Source organism: Terrapene carolina, unplaced genomic scaffold (assembly GCF_002925995.2).
Source record: "Terrapene carolina triunguis isolate 2854851 unplaced genomic scaffold, T_m_triunguis-2.0 Scaffold167, whole genome shotgun sequence".
NCBI lineage: Eukaryota > Metazoa > Chordata > Testudines > Emydidae > Terrapene > Terrapene triunguis.
Window position 1 is genome coordinate 177,860 of NW_020664518.1, and position 22,101 is coordinate 199,960.

Genomic DNA, 22,101 nt, shown 5'->3' on the forward strand with positions numbered 1-22,101 from the left:
CTGGTGGTGCCACAGGGAGCCCCTAAGGGGCCCCTGTCAGAAATCATAACAAAGCTTATTCTTTTTATGGTATGAGGCGCCCCAAGTGTCTTTCAGTTCTCTTCCCCCACCTCAATTTTTTTTGTTAATTACATTAATAATGAAAAACTACTGACTGATCTCAGGTTTTTCCCATGTTTTTAAATAAAGTATGGGTCTAGTATACTGTAAAACCCTAAAGAAATCTCATACATGAAAAGGTAAACCCTAGACATAGAAGGGTGTTCTAAGCACTAAGTATGCATGTTATTTTTTGTTGCCCTCTCCCTGTCCCTCCCTCTTCCACGTGTTGCAAATCTGTATTGCTGCTGCCTCTTCATTTCTGGGTTTGTAAGGAGTTCATTTTCTGGCAGTTCAAACAGTCACTGGGTGCCTGTCTTTTGACTGGATGTATCAGTCTGGGTCTTGTATCTGTTAAACAATGATGTTGTAAAAGGAAAGGCTCAGAACTCTGTGGTTTCTCTTATAGCAGCAGGAGGCTTGTAGTCTCTTCTGTGTGAGAGCACAGGTCACTTCAATTAAATCCCTGACTGGCAGTGCTTAGGTTCATTTGCAGTGCACTCCAAAGCGCTAGCGAGTGCTGTGAGAAAATTTACAAAAGTATTTCCATGTCCTGCATTACTTCCTTGCAAATGTATAAATTAAGCCCAGGAAATCTTACTACTGTATTTATTTTTATAGCATCATAGCTGTGCTATGATGAATAGATGGGTAAAAATTTCTTGTTTGTACTTGTTTAGGTATTTAGGTAATTTAATGTAGTTTCAGTGCCATGGTGCAGTTAAATTCCCAGTCCAGCATCAGCTTCTTTCCAGGTCATCCTGTCTGATTCGAGAAAACTCAGTTTAAACAATGTATTTTCATGCTTCCACTTGTCTTCCCCTCTGTCTGATGTACATTGAGGGAAGTTCATTCCTTGGATTGTTGCTCAGCATGCTGAGGCTGTAGAAGCGAGACCTGGTGTAGCTATACTGGTGCAAAAATTCCTACAAAAATTTATCCCAACAATAAAAAGGTGGTAAATTAGGCTACAACTGATTTTGTTATTCCATTAATAGAAGTTTATGAGGTTGTGGACCTGATATTACTACATACTGCTTTTGCAGCATGTGGCAGGGCAGTATTTTCTAGTTTGCACTAATCTGATGCTGAAAGGAAGTGCCCTCATGTTAAGTGGATTTGGGATTCCGTGGCACAAGGTAGAATGAAACCTGATGCATAGTTAAAAATCTCCAGGATTTGCTGATGCTGGACTGCAAAGACTCCATATTTGTTGTCTAATTTAATATTGTGGTAAGTGCTAAGGAACAATGAGTTGTGTGTTTTTTCAGTAGTCACCATGTTTTTGCCTAGCAAAAGGAATGAAGAATAATTAATATTGTACTCATTAGAAGGTTGCAGTTGTGTTCAAGGTTTGTTGCTTGAGCAGCATGGGAGCCCTTGGGCTATTTTCATTCTATTCATCATGATGAAATATTTGGAACTACGCAGTTCTTTTATTAAGCAAACATAAGACATTCTGAGAACACTTCTCCCCTTCCTGTTTAAATTGCTTTACCAGGACTATTCATCTGTTCCATTCTGGAATATTTGTTTTGACATCAAGTGCTGAGTCAGGAGCAGCCAGACTGAAAGGAACAAAGTAGCCAGGTATAGAAGTACAGAAGAGTCAGGAACACAAACATGAAGAGAAGGGATAGCAAAAGAAAACTGACAGCCATTATTTAGAAGAGGACAGGAATCAAACTCAGAGAGAGCTTTTTTCCATTACACAGTATAGTTTGAATGTCATAGGATTTACAGCACATGGATTCGTTCAAGTCTAGTATCCTCTGGCGTATTGGCCACTAAGTCATGCGTCAGATGACTGTGAAAAGAACCCAACTTTGATCTGTCCAATTGTGAAGAGGTGAAATCCCTTGCTGTCTTCATTCTACAATCTGCTGATATCCTGAAATATGGATTTAATTATTTGTGTCTTGTATTGCTAAGGAGTTAAATTGGAAGACCTTAATGAGTCTCTTCCATCTCTAACTTCTAGAACCGTGACAAGGATACGGAAATTCTACTATTTCGGTATTATACTATTCTTTCCTTCAGAATCCTTGTACAAGTAACAATCTAGTTCTGGTGACTTACTGCACACACGTTTTTAAAGTTGTTCCTTGGAGGCTTCTGTCTCAAGGCCACATTTTATTTTACCATTAAAAAATGGCTTTGAACAGGAATTTCCCCTTTTGTCTAGTGCAGGAAAGACTAGTGCAGATATTAGTGTTCCTGCTATTTCATCACTATTTGCCCCACTGTCTATCTGTGGTAATCCGAATGCCTACAGTCAGTAGGTATTAAACTCTGACAAGGTTGTCTGAGGAAGAAGGCGTTCCATTAAATGTTTTGTTTTATTAACTATGTCCTACATTGCTCCGAGAAAGAAACTTCTGTCTAGTTCAGCTAGGAAAAAAGGTCTGGGTGCAATTAGGGGACACATGCTTAATTCTCTAGTTTGAGATTGTGTTGCTGCTAATATCTCTAATGTTGTTGCTTACCAAAACAGAATGGATATTTCACACTTGGCTAATTTTATATGATAGGGCCTGTCAAATGGGAAAACCCAATGGAAAAATAAATATTTTGTAGCTTCTTTATCCCCTCGTTGCTGAAGCATTCAGCACAAAGTTCTTTAAGTTTATATTAAGGACATATTTATTAATTGTGTATTTCAGCAACTGTTTTTTTGCTATTAGCATTTCTTTCTCCTGCATCTTTCTCTTCTCTGGACTTACTTAGCAGTAGAAATAGAAATTTCAGATGTAACAGAATCCTGCCTTTATTCTTTCACAGCAGTGCTTCCCTTGCCCACCGTCAGCAAGAGTCTTGAAACGGGCCAAGATTTTGCATGGGTGCTGCATGAGTGCTTCAAAATTGCCAGGGGTTCTGAAGCAGGGGTTCTCAACATTTTTCTTTCTGAATCGCCCCCAATATGCTATAAAAATTCCATGGCCCAACTGTGCCACTGCTACTGTTTTTAGTAGATTAAAAGCCAGGGCCAACGTTAGGGGGTAGCAAGCAGAGCAGTTGACCAGGGCCCCACGCCACAGGAACTCCACGAAGCTAAGTTGCTCAGGTTTAATCTTCTGCCCCAGGCAGCGGTGCTCAGGATTCAGCTTTCTGCCCTGGGTCCCAGTGAGTCTAATGCTGGCCCTGCTCTCTGGTTTATTTTGGTGGACCCCCTGAAACCTGCTCACGGCCCCCCATGGGCCATGGACCTCTGGTTGAGAACTGCTGTTCGGAAGGACTGCTCATACAAGGGCTTGATCATGAAATATTGAAGTCAGTAGGAGTATTGCCATTGATTTGAATGGCTGTAGGATGATTCTCTAATTTGTGTATGAGAAATGCAGGATTCCCATTATTTGAAACTCTGGCATATTTCCATTTGTACTATTACTATCCGGATATAAACATTAAGATGGAATTAAGGTTGTAAATACTTCACAAATGTGTGAAAGCCAGGAAACCTCAACGTTAAAATGTGTGTCTAATGACATAACAAATTGTGAAGTTTGCAAATATAGAGTGGAAGTACCTTAACTGAGTCATACTGTTATTCTGTGAACCCTCCTGGTAATGTAGGTATCTGTCTAGAAGCATCGTTGCAATCTGTCCAATGTTTTAAATTACTAGCAGGGCAATGTAATACATTTCAGTTGTTCTCTGTGTAGAATGGATATGTCTGTAATCTCTGAGTTAGACACTCTGGGTCCAGTTTAAATATAGTCTTTATAGAGTGGGTAGAGATTAAGGCGAATATATGTAGGTGGAGGGGTATAGGACCTACACAGGAAGGTAAATAAGAATATTGGTCTTACAATGCAAAATCCAGCAGAGGTTGATTTGTGCCTTGAGACTTCCAGTGGAATGATAGGTGTAGAGCGTGGTTGTGAGCTGCTCGTAGATAATAAAGTATATACAATTGGCATGTTGACTTAAATGGAAATAAATGAGCTTTTGCAGGGAAGGTCTTTGAGTCAGTTTTGGAGGGTACAAAGTGATGTGTCTAGCTCATCAAAGGAGAGTGAGTTGGAGAACAGGGTGTTCATGTGTAATAGGTAGGGCCCTACCAAATTCAGGTCCATTTTGGTCAATTTCATAGTCATAAGATTTTAAAAATCGTAAATTTCATGATTTCAGCTATTTAAATCTGAAATTTCATAGTGTTGTAATTGTAGGGGTCCTGACCCAAAAAGGAGTTGTGGGGGGAAGGGGTTGCCTTGCTGCTACCCTTACTTCAGCGCTGCTGCCTTCACAGCTGGGCAGCTAGCCAGCAGCAACACAGAAGCAAGGATGGCATGGTATGGTATTGTCACCCTTATGTCTGTGCTGCTGCCTGCAGAGCTGGGCCCTTAGTCAGCAGCCACCATTCTCCAGCCACCCAGCTCTGAAGGCAGCAGCGCAGAAGTAAGAGTGGTATGGTATGGTATTGCTATCCTTACTTTTGCACTGCTGCTGGTGGGGCACTGCCTTCAGAGCTGGTCTTCCAGCCAGCAGCCGCTGCTCTCCATCTGCCCAGCTCTGAAGGCAGCGCAGAAATAATGGTGGTGATACTGTGACTCCTTGCCACCCCAAAAATAACCTTGTGACCCTCCCTGCAACTCCCTTTTGGGCAGGACCCCCAATTTGAGAAACACTGGTCTCCCCTGTGAAATCTGTATAGTATCAGGTAAAAGCACACAAAAGACCAATTTCATGGGGAGACGAGATTTCATGGTCCGTGACGCGTTTTTCATGGCCATGAATTTGGTAGGGCCCTAGTAATAGGTGGCTGGGTATGCATATGTTAATGCATAGATGATTGTCAACAAAGATGTACATGTTGCTATTAAGGGGTCTGGTTATGTGTCCATATATTATAGTGTTAAGTACCTTGGGGAAGCATAGATTAACTGTAGTGGGTATGTGGACAAGAATAAAAAGATGGCAGAGTTAAGGTTAGGTTAACTGCCATACATTTTTGATTGTTTCATTGATTTCACATTAACTTGGAATTTTCTGGCTTGCAAACTTGCTTTTCAAAAAACATACTGCCTCTGACCATGGCTAGTACCAGATGTTTCAGGGAAAGGTGCAAGAAACCTACAGACCTTGTCTAAATTGGAGGGGGGGAAGATGTTCTTTAAAAAATGGTTATAGCATTAATTGTTTAAAAACATGATGGTATCTTTTGTAAATGGTGAGTAACAAGGGGACAGCTCCTAGGTGTGACTAAGACCAGCTAGCAACACTTGTAGGTGCTAACACAAGCCTGAGTCAGGTGGCATGGGCCAGCCACGGGTTTTTAATCGCAGTGTAGACATGCCTTAAAATTTTCAATGTGCTACAATGTGACCAGCACCACCTGATTTACCTTCTCTGTAAACCAGTGCTTCTCAAGCTATCTGATGTGGGGAACTGGCAATTTTTTTTCCCAGTGTGCCAGTGACCGGTGCCATATTTTATCCTATTCAACGCTCTTATGAGGAAACTCGCCGCGGACCGGCAGCCGATGGCTCGTGGACCGGCACCGGTCCGCGGACCACCACTTTGAGAAGCACTGCTGTAAACCACTCACTCTTTTGCTATACCTCTCATCTCTTCTAAATTAAGCAGTCTCAATCTGTGAGATCTCTCTTCACATGAAGTCTTTTCCTGTGTAATAATTTTTATCACCCATCTATGAATCCCTCTTTATGTCTGCATTATGGGTGTGGGCTCAATGTCCCATGATGCAGTTCTTCCCATCTCGGCATTCAGTGGGCTTCCGGCTGCATTTTGCTGCATTTTTCAGTGGCCTGCAATTGTGTGCCCACCATCTTTGTCTGAAAGGATGGATCCCACACTGCTTTCTACTGTTGTGGTCACTGTTATGAACACATCGCGGATGGTCATGCAGTATATCTAGAGCACCCAGTCTCAACAGGAATCAGAGTTTCCTGACCTGCAGTGTGCCATGGAAAGAAACAACACCAGATTACTTTTAGCATTCACAGAGCAACTATACACGGCGGACTGTCGCTTTTGGGCTCGGTAAACAAACGCTAAGTGTTGGGATTGCATCATTATGCAGGTCTGGGATGACAAGCAGTGGCTTCAGAACTTTCAGATGCAGAAAGCCATCTTCCAGGAACTGTGTGTGGAGCTTGCCCCAGCACTGCGACCCAAGGATAGCAAAATGAGAGCTGCCCTCTCTTTGGAGAAGCACATGGTGATCACTGTGCGGAAGCTGGCAACTCCAGACTGCTACTGGTCAGTTGCGTATCAGTTTGGAGTTGAGAAGTCTACCGTTGGGTTGCAGTAACACAAGTGTGCAGGGCCATTAATCGCATCCTGCTACAAAGGACTGTGACTCTTGGCAGTGTACGTGAAATATTGGATGGCTTTGCAGCAATGGGATTCCCTAACTGCGGCGGAGTGATAGATAGCATGCATATTCCAATTTTGGCCCCAGACCATCTTGCGACCAAGCACATCAATAGAAAGGGGTACTTCTCAATGGTATTTGCAAGCGCTTATGGATCACCGTGGGCGTTCCACTGACATCAATGCAGGATAGTCCAGGAAGGTGCATGATGCATACATCTTCAGGAATACTGGCCTATACAGAAAGCTCTAAGCAGGGACTTTTTTTCCCCTCCAAACCAGAAGATTCCAGTGGAAGATGTTGAAATGCCCATAGTGATTCTGGGAGACCCAGGGTACCCCTTACTCCCATGCCTCATGAAGCCTTACACGGGAAACCTGGACAGCAGGAAGGGGTGCTTCAACAGTAGGTTGAGCAGGGGCAGAATGACTGTGGAATGTGCCTTTAGCAGATTAAAAGTGTGCTGGCGCTGCCTTTATGACCGATTAGAATTAAATGAGGAAAATATTACCATGGTCATAGCAGCCTGCTGTGCACACCATAATATTTGTGAAGCTAAGGGTGAAAAGTTTCCTCCAGGATGGAGCACGGCGGTGGATTGCCTGGCTGCTGAATTTGAGCAGCCAGCTACCAGCGCTGTTAGGGGCATAACGGAGGGAATTCAGGCCTTGAGGCAACATTTTGACAATGAGCACTAGTAATGTTTTTTTTCCATACAGCATTCTGTCATGCTTTTAAGTTGCCACCTTGCAGGAAAATTGTAATGATTCCTGAACAGGATTTGTAGGCAGAAAATGATCAAACTGACACTATGTATTACTATCAGCAGCAACCATCACGTGTAGGAGACAAATAAGATTGCTTATGTTTCAGAGAGTTTGTTTTTATTAAATACCAATTAACAGCACACACCAAGTGCTTGGTGGAAAGGGAGATAAGAGTGCAGGGCAGTGTAGGCTCTCATAGCTATGTGTAAGTCCAGCTGTCATTTTAGGAAACTGTCCGAGGGGTGGAATGAATGGGGTACTGAGACATTCTGGGAAGTTACAAGGAATGTATTGGAGGAGTTTAGGGAGGGTATGGACAGCAGTTCTATATTGTGTTCTGCCTGGAGCATGATTAGGGACTGCCTGGAGCATGGCTAGTATCTCTGTTTGCTCCTCCATCACTTTTATCATCCTCTCCTGGCACTTTACAATGCGCTCCTCACTCTCCTTTCTGTCTTGCCTTTCTATTTTAAATTTTTCCTTCGGGGTCTCTCTCCACTCCCTGCGTTCTTTTTACAATCTCTGCGGATTGGAGCACCACTCAGAACTCCCTCCTTGCTCCGCCTTGGTCGCTACCTTATCTGGCAGAGGCGCTGTGTAGGGGATTCCCCTGAAGGCCACATCTGCCAAAGCACAAGAAACAATACACAGAAGCATGATTGTTAGTTCGACCCAGTATTGAATCATTATAGTAAAATACACCTATTTTAATATACGGCTCACTTTCTCTCTGTCTCTTGGCAAGCACGCATCTCGGCGAATATCCTAAACATGGTGAGTTTGGCCGGGGTGGGAAGGAGGTTGGGCGTTCAAGATGGGGCAAAGGGTCTAGGTGGTTTTTTTAAGGGGATCACTGCAGGTGACTAGGGACAGTATTGTAAATTCTATCACCATTTTCCACAGGCGTGGGTCATTGAAGCCGTACCTCCCTTCTAAGGGGTAGCAAGAGTGCATCTCCTGCATGCATGCGGCTTCAAACCCGGTCCCTATGCTGCTCACCCATTTTGATCCCTGCACAAGTGATTGCTGATTGGTGCAGGAAAGTTTCCTACAATGGGGGAAGGAACAAAGCAGCTCTGCCAAGGAACCTTGGGCAGAGGATTGGCGAGTATCTCCAGGAAAGTTTCCTAGAGATCTCTCTGGAGGATTCCCATGAAATCTTGGAGTGCATTAACATACAGTTCCGCCACACTGCTTAGCTGCACAGAAAATGTGGAGCACACTCAAACACCGCTAGTCTTGTACATTTTATCTCTTCACCCACTTCTACAATATAGTGAGCAAATGACAGCTCTACCTCATATAACCGAGCAGCATCAACTCGAAAATATCACTTACCAGGGCTCTTCTCTCCTGCATCATGTGTGCCAGAGATGGACTTCTGGGACTAGCTAGACTCCTCCAGAGTGGAAAAGAGTCCTGACTAGCCGCGCCACCGGACGACCCTGCTGTGTGCTACACATCGTCCTCCAACTCAACCTCCTTGTCCACGACTTCATTCTTGGGGTTGAGTCCACTATCTGCCTCCTCCAGCCCCACCGAAGTATCCACAGAGCTGATGGAGGTGTGGTCGCTGCAAAGGATGGAGTCCAGCTTCTTATAGAAGCAGCAGGTCTTCAGTGCAGCACCAGAGTGACAGTTTGCCTCCCTTGCCTTCTGGTATACCTGCCTCAGCTCCTTTATCTTTGCACAACACTGACATGTGTCCTGTTTGTAGCCCTTATCCAACTAGCCATGAGAAATCTGCCCATAGGTATCAAAGGTCCTACGGCGAAACTGGGACTGCACAGCCTCCTCCCCCCACAGTGGCAGCAGATCCAACAACTCAGGTACGCTCCAAATGGGAGAGCATTTGCTGCGTGGAGCCACCACGGGCAGCTGGGAAGATGTGATATGAGCTCTCCGTGCCAAGCAAACAGGAAGTGGAATTTCAAAAATTCCTGGGCCTTTAAAGGGGAAGGGGTGGATGCCTGGGTGCAGAGAAGTGGAGTTCGAACTGCTGACCAGAGCGGGCAGAATAGGTATTTTGCGACACCTCCTGGAGGCCATTTACAGCGACATAATCAAGCGCAGTGTCTACACTGACGCTTTGTCCATATAACTTTGCCGTAAAAAGCTCTACTCCTCTCGTTGAGGAGGTTTTATTTTGTCAGCAAAGCAGGAGAGTTTTCTGGGCAGAAGGAGCACTACAGTGTTTACACCTCCACTGTTTTGTTGACGAAAGCTGACTTTTGTCAACAAAACTGTGTAGTGTAGACAAAGTCTTAGTCACTCTTGGCAACTTGCCAAGATTTTTGAACCAGCAAATTTACTAATAAATAGTTCTATGTACATGTAAGATTTCACATTACAGTGGTCATTAAACTCGACTAGTTCATGGGGTTTTCTACATAATCTTGTATAGTGCTGTAAGATGCTTTGTGATATGTAGAGCATAGTTTAAAAGCAAACTAACTAAACTTCCACCCTAAAATGCTTAAGTACTAGTTAAAGGTACAGACATCACCATGGAACAGATTGGTTTGTGCTCATTTTACCCTAATTCTGAAGTATTTACAGGAACACAAACTAGTAAAAACCAGAAAACTCTTAAGTTAAAGGGCGGGAGGGTAGCAGGGAAAGTACCATGTGGCCTAGACCTAATGGATGTCCCTCTAAACAGTTTAGTAATTTATTATCTGTTTCTTGGTACTGGAAGACATGGCACTTCTCTTCTTCCACACACACATGGATTGGACACATTCTTCTTTTACGCCTGGTCTGCGCTATAGAGTTAGGTCAATCCAAGGCAGCTTATGTTGACCTAACTCTGTAAGCATTTACACTAAAATGTCACTCCCACCAATGTAACTCACCCGTTACGCAGACTTAATAACTCCACCTCCGTGTAAACACTGTGTTACTTATGTCGACTTTAGTGGCCTCCAGGAGGTGTCCCACAGTGCCCCATCGTGACCTCTCTGGTCACCATTTTGAACTCTGTTACCCAGCGGCCAGGTACACAGGTACATGCCCCTACCCTTTTAAAGCCCTGTGAATTTTTGAAATTCCATTTTCTGTTTGCTCGGTGTGGAGCACTCACCTAGTGCCTGCCCAGCTGACCATTCAGGCTGCACACTGCAGACACACTCCTGCCTGGAGTATACAGGAGGTGGTGGATCTCCCGGGTCTGGGGAGAAGAGGCTGTGCAGGCACAGCTCCGATCCAGCCGTAGAAACATCGATATTCATCTTTATTAGTTCACAGTATAGGCTGGCTGGGTCTGACGTCATTCAGAGAAAATAGCAACAGGTGCATTTCCAATGTTATATTACTACACACACAGCACTCATTGTAAGGTTCATACTGGGGTGCAAAAAAACAATGTGAGGCAGAGCCCACTAAAGCAACACACATTACTGTGGTTCACTATTAAAACGGTCTTTCAGAGCCTCCCTGAGCCATATAGCTCCCTGTTGAGCTTTTCTTATAGTCCTGGTATCTGGCTGCTCACTTCTGCCCTCCACCCTGGTGGATACTTTTCCCTCTTTGCTTCACAAATACTATGAAGCACACAGCAGGCATCTATGCCCCCCGGCCCCCCCCCCCCCCCCCCGAATTCTAATCTCTAGGCAGCACCAGCAGCCTTTCAAATGGCCATAGGCACATTCAAGTGTCCTTCTGAACCGACTCAGCCTGTAAATGAAGCGTTCCTTGCTGCTGTCAAGGTGGCCATGAGTCATGGGAGTAAAGAATAGGCTGGGTCTCCCAGGATCACTACTGGCATTTCAACATCCACAATAGTGATCTCCTGGTTTGGAAAGAAAGTCCTGCTTGAAGCTTTCTGGACAGGCCTGTGTTCTTAAAGATGTGTGCATCATGCACCTTTCCCTGACCATCCCACATTGATATTGGTAAAACATTCTCAGTGATCCCCCAGCACTTTCAGTAACATAAAAAAGAATCCCTTTCTGTTGATGTACTCTGTGGCAAGGTTGTTTAGTGCCAAAATAGGGATATGCATGCCATCTATCACCCCACTGCAGTTCGGGAACCCCATTGCTGCAAAACCATCCACTATGTCCTTCACATTGTCCAGAGTCATAGTCCTTCGCAACAGGATGCAATTAATGGCCCCGCACACGTGCATCACAGTAACCCCCATGGTGGATTTCCCAACTCCAAATTGATTCCCAACTGATCGTTAGTAATGTGGTGTTGCAAACTTCCACACAGCAATCGCCACTTGCCTCTCCACTGTCAGTGCAGCTCTCATTTTGGTGTCACTATGCCAGAAGGTTGGGTAGAGCTCTGCACACACTTTCAGAAATATGGTCTTGCATATCCGAAAGTTCTGCAGCCACTGCTAATCATCCCATACCCACATAACAGTGCAATCCCACCAGTCAGTGCTTGTTTCTTGGGCCCAGAACCGGGGCACCACTGTCTGCAGCTGCTCCATGTATGCCAATAACAAATGTGAATTGTTTCTTTCTATGTCCCACAGAAAGGCAGCCTCCAAGGAATTGTCTTGTTCTGCCCGACTCCTCTGGCGGCTCTGCAAATAGTGCAGGATCAGGCACGGTGTGCTCACAATGCTCATCATAATAGTACAGAACTGTGTAGGAGCCATGCTTTTCACAGAGATGGCAGACCTGCAACTTTGCAGGGCTTTTGCAAAGAAGCTCAAAACATTCTGAGATGTTGAAACCATGTTCCCAGTAACCGCTGCATGATTTGTTTGCCCCCATGAGGTATTGCAAACCTTTCCCAAAACACTGCGCTAGATGGTGGCAATTTGAGTGGCATAGCTACCCACGGTGCACTGCTCTCTGTGTCAGTGAAAGCGCTGCTAGTGAGGATGTGCACCACGGACACGAGGAGCGTAGTGTGGACATGCAAAAGCAATTTAATTACTGCAGCAGCTGTACATTGATGTAACTTAAGTTGACTTAATTTTGTGGTGTACACTTTCCCTTAGTCAGTTTCTCAGCCTTTGCTTTCCTGGAAAGGGGTGATGGATAATAGTGTCTACCTGTGATATTTGTAGTAAAGAAAGAGGAGTTGAAGAAATACATGCATCTTGGTTTCCTTCTTGGAAATGGAACAGAGGCTTCTGTTGATGCAATGTTACACTACTCAGAAGGCAGTGAGGTCACTGTAGTAACTTATCATGAGCTTGTGGTCTGTTCCTTATTTACACATAGATTTACAGGACTTTTGTGCAAACTTGTATTCTACCCTAATGCATTAGAATAAATTCAACTTGTGAATACATACAGTTTAACTAACCCTAAGGCACTTGCTCTATTTCTTCTTTTTTTCCTATTCTTCTGTCTTCCTATCATGCTTTTCTGCCCTGCTCTGCTTACCCAGCTCCATTATCTCTTCTCACTTAAAGAGTGATGCCTCCTTTTATCTCTTAACTTTCCATGTCCCTACCCAAATATCTGGGATAATTGTGATTAGAACAGCAGTTCTTAACCAGGGGTCTGGGGCCCCCTGGGGGGTCGCAAGCAGGTTTAAGGGGGTCCACCAAAATAAACCAGAGATCAGGGCTGGCGTTAGACTTGCTGGAGCCCAGGACAGAAAGCTGAAGCTGGAGCCCTACTGCCTGGGGTGGAAGCCCAAGCTCAAGCCCCACCAACTAGGGCTAAGCTGAAGCCCGAGTAGCTTAGTTTTGCGGGGCCCCCTGTGGCATGGGGCCCCAGGCAGTTGCATTGCTTTCTACCCCGTGGATATGCAGAAAAACAGTTGTTGTGCCACATGTAGGCTGTGGAATTTTTATAGCATGTTGGAGGGGCCTCAGAAAGAAAAAGGTTGAGAACCCCTGGATTAGAAGACAGAGTTTGCCCAGGCTTTCACACCTCCACTGTGGGATAAAGACAAAGCTCTGTTCTGATCCCCTGCAGACTGCCAGTCAGTATCAGGTACTCAAGTCTTTCTCAGATGTTTGTTCATGTGGGTTACTGTACATTGAATAGCTAATTGGTGTTAGGAAAGAGGGAGGTGGAAGTGTATATGAAGCAAAATATCAGTACTTCTGGTATTCAGTGCTCCTTGGAAACTGCAACTTCTGGTTGCAAGAAACATTCTGAAAGTCATAGGTTGCACACCAGCAGGTGAACTGTAGTTTGAGCAGACCATGATGTTGATACATTGTCAAAGCAAAACAGTCAAAGAGAGAATAATCAATAGACCCAAGAAGGGAGGAACATCAGAAGAAGATGCAATAAAATAGATGTGAATAGAGGCAGATAGCAGTGTGTGTGTGCGTAATATGCATGTATACACTGATATTTTTTCAAAATGGATATCGAAAGTTAATCTAAATCATACCTAGGCAACTGTTTAAGTGGTTTGATATTCAGAGGTGCTGAACAATTCCCTTTGAAATCAAAAAGGAGTTGGATGTGCTCAGCACCACTGGAAAGCAGGCCACAAATATGTGTGCCTTATTTACCCAATATAAAATGTGTCTAATAATGTGCTTTGCATTTACTTTACAGCCTTTCATCTTTAGTGTCCCAAAGCTCTTAACAATTCTTGTCACCTTTGTAAGCCCCAAATTAGCTGGCTTCACTAAGTGTAGAGTTTTGAAATACTCTGAGAGACACTTTTGGTCTAGTGTGGGGGTCTCATCTCAGAGATCAGAATTCCAATCCTGATTTTATTTGTAGCTTCATATGGAAACTAATTTAAACTTTTATCCTATGTTATCCCACCTGTAAAATGGACCCGTGCATGTTCTCTCAAGACTGAGGGGTCATTTTGATGAGGAATACAGGAGTTATCATTTTACCTGATTCTGGAATTTATTTTCTCTTTTCTAAAGGAGAGCCCCAGCTGCTTCATTGTAGATCAGGGATCGGCAATCTATGGCATGCCAAAGACGATTTCTAATGGCACACTGCTGCCTGCTGGAGTCCTGGCAGTCAGCAGTGTGCCATTAAAAATCCGGCCCGGCCCGCTCTTCTCTGCCCTCTGCCCCTCCCGCGGGGGCAGGGGGCATAAGCTTGGTCCTGCTGGCTCCCCTGCCTCTTCCTGCAGTGTGCTGGGTTCCTGCCGCTCCTCCTCCTCTCCGTCCTTCCCTCCCTGCCAGCCGATCAGCTGATGGCCCTTGCGAGGGAGGGGCTAGGGGAGGAGTGGAGTCAGCGTGCTCGCTGCTCCCGGCGGAGGCAGAGAAGAAGCGGGGGCAGGGCCTTGGGGGAGGGTGGAATAGGGGCATAGCCCCTCCAGCCCCCTGCCGTGAGCACCCCACGACCCCAGCCCACACCCCCAGCCCTCTGCCCTTACCCCCCCACACACACCCCTAGCCCTGAGTCCTGTACCCCCCTCACACACACACACAGCCCTCTGCCCTGGCCCCCCACACACACACACAGCCCTCTGCCCTGAGCCCTGCAGCCCCGCACACACCCCAGGCCCCTGCCCTGAGCCCTGTACCCCCCTCATACACACCCAGCCCTCTGCTTGACTCCACCCCCCCCACAACCCCAGCCCTGACTCTGGCATCCCCCCACATACCCAGGCCCCCCATGCCCTGACACCTGCACCCCCCTCACATGCCCCCAGCCCTCTGCCCTGACTCTTGCACCCCCCACATCCCCACCCCCACCCTGAGCACCAAACTGGAGCTCCTGCACACCCCCCCCCCACATTCCCACCTGCACCCCTCGCACCAAATGGGAGCTGCCCAGGTAAGCGCTCCACACCCAAACCTCCTGCCCCAACCCTGAGCCTTATTCTAGCTCCTGGCCAGACCCTATACCTCAACCCCCAGCCTGCTCCTTCACCCCCAGCCCTGTGCTCAGTGCAGTCCCACCCTCAGCTCAGTGCAGAGAGAGAGGAAGAGAATGGGCCAGAACCAGGGAGAAGGTAGGTACCCACTGTATGTGGGCAGGGATGGGACCCCAGACCGGCAGCGGGCTGAGTGGGTCCGGCAGCCGGGATCCCGGCTGGCAGGAGCCGGCGGATGGAACCCCTGAGCAGCAGCGGGCTGAGCCGCTCAGCCCACTGACGGTCTGGGGTCCCGGCCGTCAGCCCCACACAGCCCGCTGCCGGTCTGGGGTTCTGGCTGCCGGACCCTTGCCAGCCAGGTTCCCGGCCGCAGGCCCCGCTCAGCCCACTGCCCATCTAGGTGAACAGAACCCCAGACCAGCAGCGGGTTAAATTAAAATTAAATTTAAATTTAAATCATTAATTTAATTTTAAATGAAGCTTCTTAAACATTTTGAAAACCTTGTTTATTTTACAATACAATAATAGTTTAGTTATATAATATATAGACTTATAGAGAGAGACCTTCTAAAAAACATTAAAATGTATTACTGGCACGTGAAACCTTAAATTTAAGTGAATAAATGAAGACTCGGCACACTGCTTCTGAAAGGTTGCCGACCCCTGTTGTAGATGATGAAAATAGTCACCATGGATCCATTGGCTTTGACCGAGATTTGTCTAGTTTCCAAATAAATGGCAATTTCTTAAAAACCTTACTTTTTCTACTCTTGAAAACTACCTTGTTCACAAGCCATTGTTAAAATCTACCAATGCCTGAAATTTTGTATTCTAGTGAGTTTTTTAACAGGATCACAAGCAGTATTGGACAAAAATTTCAGAAATGTTTACATATTGACATTTTTATTTTTAAAAATTCTGAAATGTTCTTGTTGCCAACAAGATCTAGCTATAAACATTTTGAAATTATCTGTTTAGTTACAAGGCAAAACCAGCCTTCTACTATGACTGGTGGCAACCTTAAGCATAGAAAAGCGAGCACCTCTCCATTAGAAACCGCTAGAACTCCAATCTTGCAACTCCAAAAATGCAGGTCACTTGAGCCAAAGAAAGGTGTTAGCTGTAGAACAGGGTGGGCAAACTTTTTGGCCCGAGGGCCACATTGGGGTTGTAAAACTGTATGGAGGGCCAGGTAGGGAAGGCTGTGCCTCCCCAAACAGCCTGGCCCCCACCCCCATCTGACCCCTCCCACTTCCTGCCCCCTGACTGCTCCCCTCAGAACCTCTGACCCATCCAACCCCCGCCCTGCTCCTTGTCCCCTAACCGCCCTCTCCTGGGACCCCCCGCCCCTAACCGCCCCCGGGACCCCACCCCCTATCCAGCCCCCCCTGCTCTCTGTCTCCTGACTCCCCCGACCCCTATCCACACCCCTGCCCCCTGACAGGCCCCCAGGACTCCCACGCTTATCCAATTCCCCTGACCGCCCCCCAGAACCTCCACCCCATCCAACCAATCCCTGTCCCCTGACTGCCCCCCGGGACCCCTGCCCCTTATCCAATCCCGCGGCCCTCTTACCATGCCGCTCAGAGCAGCATGTCTGGCAGCCGGATGTGGCCCACCTCTGCTGTAGAAGGATCCTTATGTTCTTGCTAAGCTGCAGCTGGCCAGTAGAGGGCAACATGCACAAATACATGTAGTGTCTGATCCTGTTTCCACTGAAGTCAGCGTCCAAAACATCCCTTTACGTTAACAGGAGCAGGATTTGGGCCCCAAACTATCCACAGCAAATGTTACTAAATCATCTGTTTTCTTTAAATATGACTGCATATGAATTTTTATGGAGATTGAACAACGTGGAAAGTAGTAATTTTTGTGAGCTAGAGGGAGACAAAGAAATGTGAATTCATCAGAATTTCATTTGGGGTATTTTTTTAATGACTTGTAATTCTCAGACAGGTTGCACTTTCTTCAGATTTTGCAGAAACATCTTTCTTCTGTTTTAAGAATAAATCTTGCAGTTTTAGGACCAAATGAAATTTCCAAGTTCATGTATCCTGGTGCTTCATAACAAAAGCTGGCTGCAACCATATTGTTATTACTTTATTTTCATGCTTTTTAAAAATAAATAGTTCAAGATTGCCTTTGATATTGCTGGCAACTGTGTAAAGTGAGACTATAAGATGCATAAGCAGTAATTTATAAGCAATGAATAATACCAGTGTACATCCTGCCTTTGGGATTTACAGATTTTTTTAAGTATGTAGTGGGAAATGTGCATATCACTTAATCTCTCCTCCCCCTATCCCTTCCTTCCCTGAAACTGGCACAGTAGTTGTTTCACTTCAGATTGTGTTCTACTACTACTTTGGTATTAAAGCTGTTACCAACAGTATGTCAATAGAATGTGACCCCAAAGTTCTGCTTGTTTCCATGTTAGAATATCAGTGAATGTAACGAGTCCCTATTGTCTGACCATTTGTCTTCAGTCTGAACTTCTGTCCCATCAATTTGTACTGCTTGTTGTCAAAACAGTCATCTAAGTGACCTTGTAAAATACCTTTCTTGTTTCTACAGCAGGAAGGCAAAATGGAAAGCGAGACAATCGAAGCTATTGGGGAGGAGTCGGAAACTTTCATTAAGGGGAAAGAAAGAAAGACCTATCAAAGACGCCGTGAAGGTGGGCAGGAGGAGGATGCTTGCCATATACCACCGAACCAAGCAGATGCGGGTGAAGTAGTGCAGGATGTCAACAGTGGTGTGCAAATGGTAATGATGGAACAGCTGGATCCAACGCTTCTTCAAATGAAGACTGAAGTAATGGAAGGCACAGTGGCTCAGGAAGCAGAGGCTACAGTAGATGACACACAGATAATAACACTTCAGGTTGTTAATATGGAAGAACAGCCTATAAACCTTGGTGAGCTTCAGCTTGTCCAAGTACCTGTTCCAGTGACTGTACCTGTTGCCACTACGTCTGTGGAAGAACTTCAGGGAGCCTATGAAAATGAAGTTTCCAAAGGAGGCCTGCAGGAGGGAGAGCCTATGATCTGTCACACGCTCCCTTTACCAGAAGGGTTCCAGGTAGTGAAAGTAGGTGCAAATGGTGAGGTGGAGACACTGGAACAAGGTGAACTTCAGCCACAGGAAGATCCCAATTGGCAGAAAGATCCAGACTATCAGCCACCAGCCAAAAAATCAAAGAAAACCAAAAAGAGCAAGCTCCGGTACACTGAGGAAGGCAAAGATGTGGATGTTTCTGTGTATGACTTCGAAGAGGAGCAGCAGGAGGGTTTGTTGTCTGAGGTTAATGCAGAAAAGGTGGTGGGCAACATGAAGCCCCCTAAACCAACAAAAATCAAAAAGAAAGGTAAATTAACTATTCTTAAGTAGCTCTGTTTAAAATGTATTTTTCACAATGGGAACTTACGAAAGGGCTGAAAAAGAAATGACAATAAACTCAGCTAGACTGTATTGGGAGTAAAGCCCTTGTGTTGGTAAAAAAATTCCTCTGTTATTAATTAAAGCCATAAGTAAAAGCTCTCTGTTCTTCCATTTTCAGAGGAAGCTTCCATCTTCTGTTCCTGTGCTACGTAGCTGTTTACTTTGCTTTGAATATGATGCTTTGACCTTGTTGCTACTGTACAACTAGACTTGAAAGGGTTCTATTTTACTACATTTCACTGGATAATGTAGATATTTGTTTCTGAGATTTTAGTATTTTTATCAACAGTTTTACACCAAATGATAAAAACCCAGATACTGGGTTTTTTTAACCAATTACCAGATAAAATTGACAGCAAAAGAATGCAGTGTTTGTGTTTGATTTTCTCTTTTGTCCTGTGAGGACAGTGCAGGAGAAAAATGATTATTGACATGTTAATTAAAATCCTAAAACAATAGCTTATCACTGCCTTCTATTTCTAATAGAAAGTACAGTTCAATTTAGTTGCACAAGATTACTTTCCATGTAATAGTTTCATGGAACAAGGAAAGACTATTGAAATCTTGAACCTAACGTAGAGCAGTGAGTACGTGGCTGATTAGAGTAAAGCTGGTTTACTTTGTGGCCAGGTGTAAAGAAGACATTCCAGTGCGAGCTGTGCAGTTATACTTGTCCACGTCGTTCTAACTTGGACCGCCACATGAAAAGCCACACTGATGAAAGACCACACAAGTGCCATCTCTGTGGTAGAGCTTTCCGGACAGTCACACTGCTGAGGAACCACCTCAATACTCACACAGGTATTGTATGCAGAGCTAATGCTGTACAATCAGTAAAGACAATGTTTTAGTTACACGTCTTGTACAGTAGGAGTTTTATAGGATTCACTCTTTAGTATTAGTCCTTCCCTCCCTTGTATCTCCTATAAGATATTCCTGTAGGAAAAGGATTTCACAGTGCTGTTACCTCAGTGTTTCTGATATGAGTCCAGTTAGCTTTGCTTTTTGTCTTGCTGGGCCAGTGGAGAAGCTCAGTATGCGCCTGGATATAACTTGACAAATGGCCTGATCCAGCTCCCTTTGAAACTATTGGAAAAATCCCTTTGACTTTAGTGGAAGTTGATTCAGACCCTAAGCTTACATCAGTTCCATGCTCATGCTCCTTCTTGTGTGGAAGCAGGATAAGGACGGGTTCAAAGATGAACAAAAGGACAGGGACCCCCAAGAGAAGAGTGTGAGGGGGACCAATACAAAATTATTTAAGTTTATATGGGAGAGGGAAAAATAGAAATGAATTACTTAGTTTTATTATAGAGGCTTCTTAAAGTACCTGTCTAATGGCGAATGGGAATGAGAACCAAAATAAAGCTACCACTCGCAACAAAGTGAGCAGGGGGGGGAAGATGTTTCCATATTCCCAATTTATTCTACACACAGAACACATAGCTAAATGATTGGATTCTAGGAATAACCATGGGATCAGAAGACAATACAGTGTTTTGTTTATCTATATATACGGTGTTTCATTTAGCTAAATACATCCTTTTGATCATCCTCAAAAATTGTAAATCTCTTTAGTAATATGATGGCTATTTTACACAAAAGTGGCAACTTTTCAGTTCAAGCGCACAATATCTGTGCTACAGTGTCTCAGGTTTTTCAGATTATGAATCCAAAGTTTCTAATTTATAAAAGCGAAACTAGCATGTGTTGTTTTCGTTGGCTCATCACTCAACTTTAATATTTTCTCCCTCCTTCCTGGCTATACACATATAGGTACTCGCCCTCACAAGTGCCCAGACTGTGATATGGCCTTTGTGACCAGTGGAGAGTTGGTTCGGCATCGCCGTTACAAACATACTCATGAGAAACCATTCAAATGTTCGATGTGCGACTATGCTAGTGTAGAGGTACGTTTGGGTTAATCATTACCACAGAACCAACCATTCATGCCATACATGGCCAGGGTCTGCGTCAACAATTTCCATTAAAACATTTTATTTAGAGGAGTTTACACTTTGGCCATAAAAAGTGGTCTTTAAGCAGAAATTTTGTAAATAAGGCTTGTCTTTGAAAGCAAATGGTGAGATTAAAAAAAAAAATTAAAATAAAGAGAAATTGGTTTGTGGGTGATATGTGCACAAAAAGCCTAGAGATTTTTCCCTACCCTTTGGGGACCCAATAGCAGAGTTTTAATGATAATAAAATTCAACATTCAGGGTTAATTAGCTAACCCCTGGATGTAGGAGATAACAATATCTTGAGATAAATGTACTTCAAGGTTGGCAACACCCTCAGATTTAAGAAATGTGGTCTCAGTCTTGTACCGTGCACTTGCTTGTTAAGAAGAATGAGCATCTGCGGTCAAAATGAGTCATGTGTGTTTTGTTTTTTGTTTTTTTCTTGCGTCTTTCTTCTCCAAAAGTCTGTCTTCTCATTCAAAATTATTGAAAAGCTGACTGGGAGGCGGCTTACTGGAATGTTCTTCTCCTTTCCCTAATCAGCACTGAAGCTGAAGGAGAGTTTTTAAAATAAATGTTACTTTAAAAAGAAATTACTCATGCTGGGTAGTAGGGAGAAGAGGCTTAGGCAAGCTAAGGATCAGCATGATTGACAGGAGTGGGACATGTGCAGTAATAGGTTGAGATGGTACAGGAAGAAATGGAAGTGGGCATTTCAGTCTCATTGTAGTTGCCCCTTTTTGATCTGAGTGGTTAGCCAAGTTCAGGGTGTTGTGGATGCTCCGGTTAGGAGGGGAAAATTATGATAGGCACGTATTTTCGTGTTTATTGACAAGGAGTGTACAAAGTTGTGTTTCCTTGAACATAGGAAGAACCAAACAAGAGATTCTTTTCTTACAGCCCCAAGCCTCTTTAGCCAGCACCACAAGCCCCTTCTTTAGGCTTCTGTCAGGATCACAGATTCTCCAGATTGTGCCTGTTTTATTCTGTGCTGTCTCTGAGCCTTCCTTCTCTTACTCACACACACATTTCTGGGCAGCCTTGCATTTGTCTGGGTTTTTTTGGAGACTGCTATTATTTCAGTCACTTCTTTACATTCATCCTGAATGAAAGATGGTGGTTATGCCTGATTCGTAACAGCAAGATTTAACCCAACCAACAGCGCCGTCTAGGTTCTTTTGCTGTGCAGTTACTGTGGACTTTTAATCTGAGCACTTTATGGATATGAAGTTCTGAGGGCTGCGATGAATGTAGTACAGTGAATTACATAGTGTAGTTGAGAAATAACCAGAAAATCACTATGCACATCGTTCCCCCGAGCTAGCTTGAGCTGGGATTTGTTGTTATGGGTCAGTAACCATGCAGCATCCTCATACACTCTATTGAGGCTATTCCATTTCACATCTATACTGATTCGTAACGTGGGCTGAACCTTTTGAGTAATACAAGAAGTCAAAAACCCAGCAGAGTACTTCAGTTTAAAAAACCCGAAACTTCTCACTGAATTTCTTGGCTTGGATTCTGAAAGGCTGGCTTATTCATCTGTGCTAACACCAACCACATTCTTGGATTTCAGGTCAGCAAGTTGAAACGCCACATTCGCTCTCATACTGGAGAGCGCCCATTCCAGTGCAGCTTGTGCAGTTATGCCAGCAGGGATACTTACAAACTGAAGAGGCACATGAGAACTCACTCTGGTATTGATTCCATGCTTGGTTAATGTGCTATTGGTGCTTCAGCATTGGGCATAGAGGCTCAGGAATGCTAACGTATGCTA

General features: G+C 44.6%; 1 protein-coding gene across 1 annotated transcript in view; it reads left to right on the forward strand.

Annotated features, from left to right (window-relative positions):
• LOC112115753 (transcriptional repressor CTCF) overlaps positions 1–22,101 on the forward strand; it is a 52,226-nt gene that overhangs the window by 14,163 nt on the left and 15,962 nt on the right. The window contains exons 2-5 of the mRNA XM_026653884.1: positions 17,497–18,289; positions 18,994–19,164; positions 20,140–20,273; positions 21,901–22,021. Of these exons, the coding sequence (XP_026509669.1) occupies positions 17,509–18,289; positions 18,994–19,164; positions 20,140–20,273; positions 21,901–22,021 (1,207 nt within the window). The 5' untranslated portion in view covers positions 17,497–17,508. The remainder of the gene's footprint in view (positions 1–17,496; positions 18,290–18,993; positions 19,165–20,139; positions 20,274–21,900; positions 22,022–22,101) is intronic.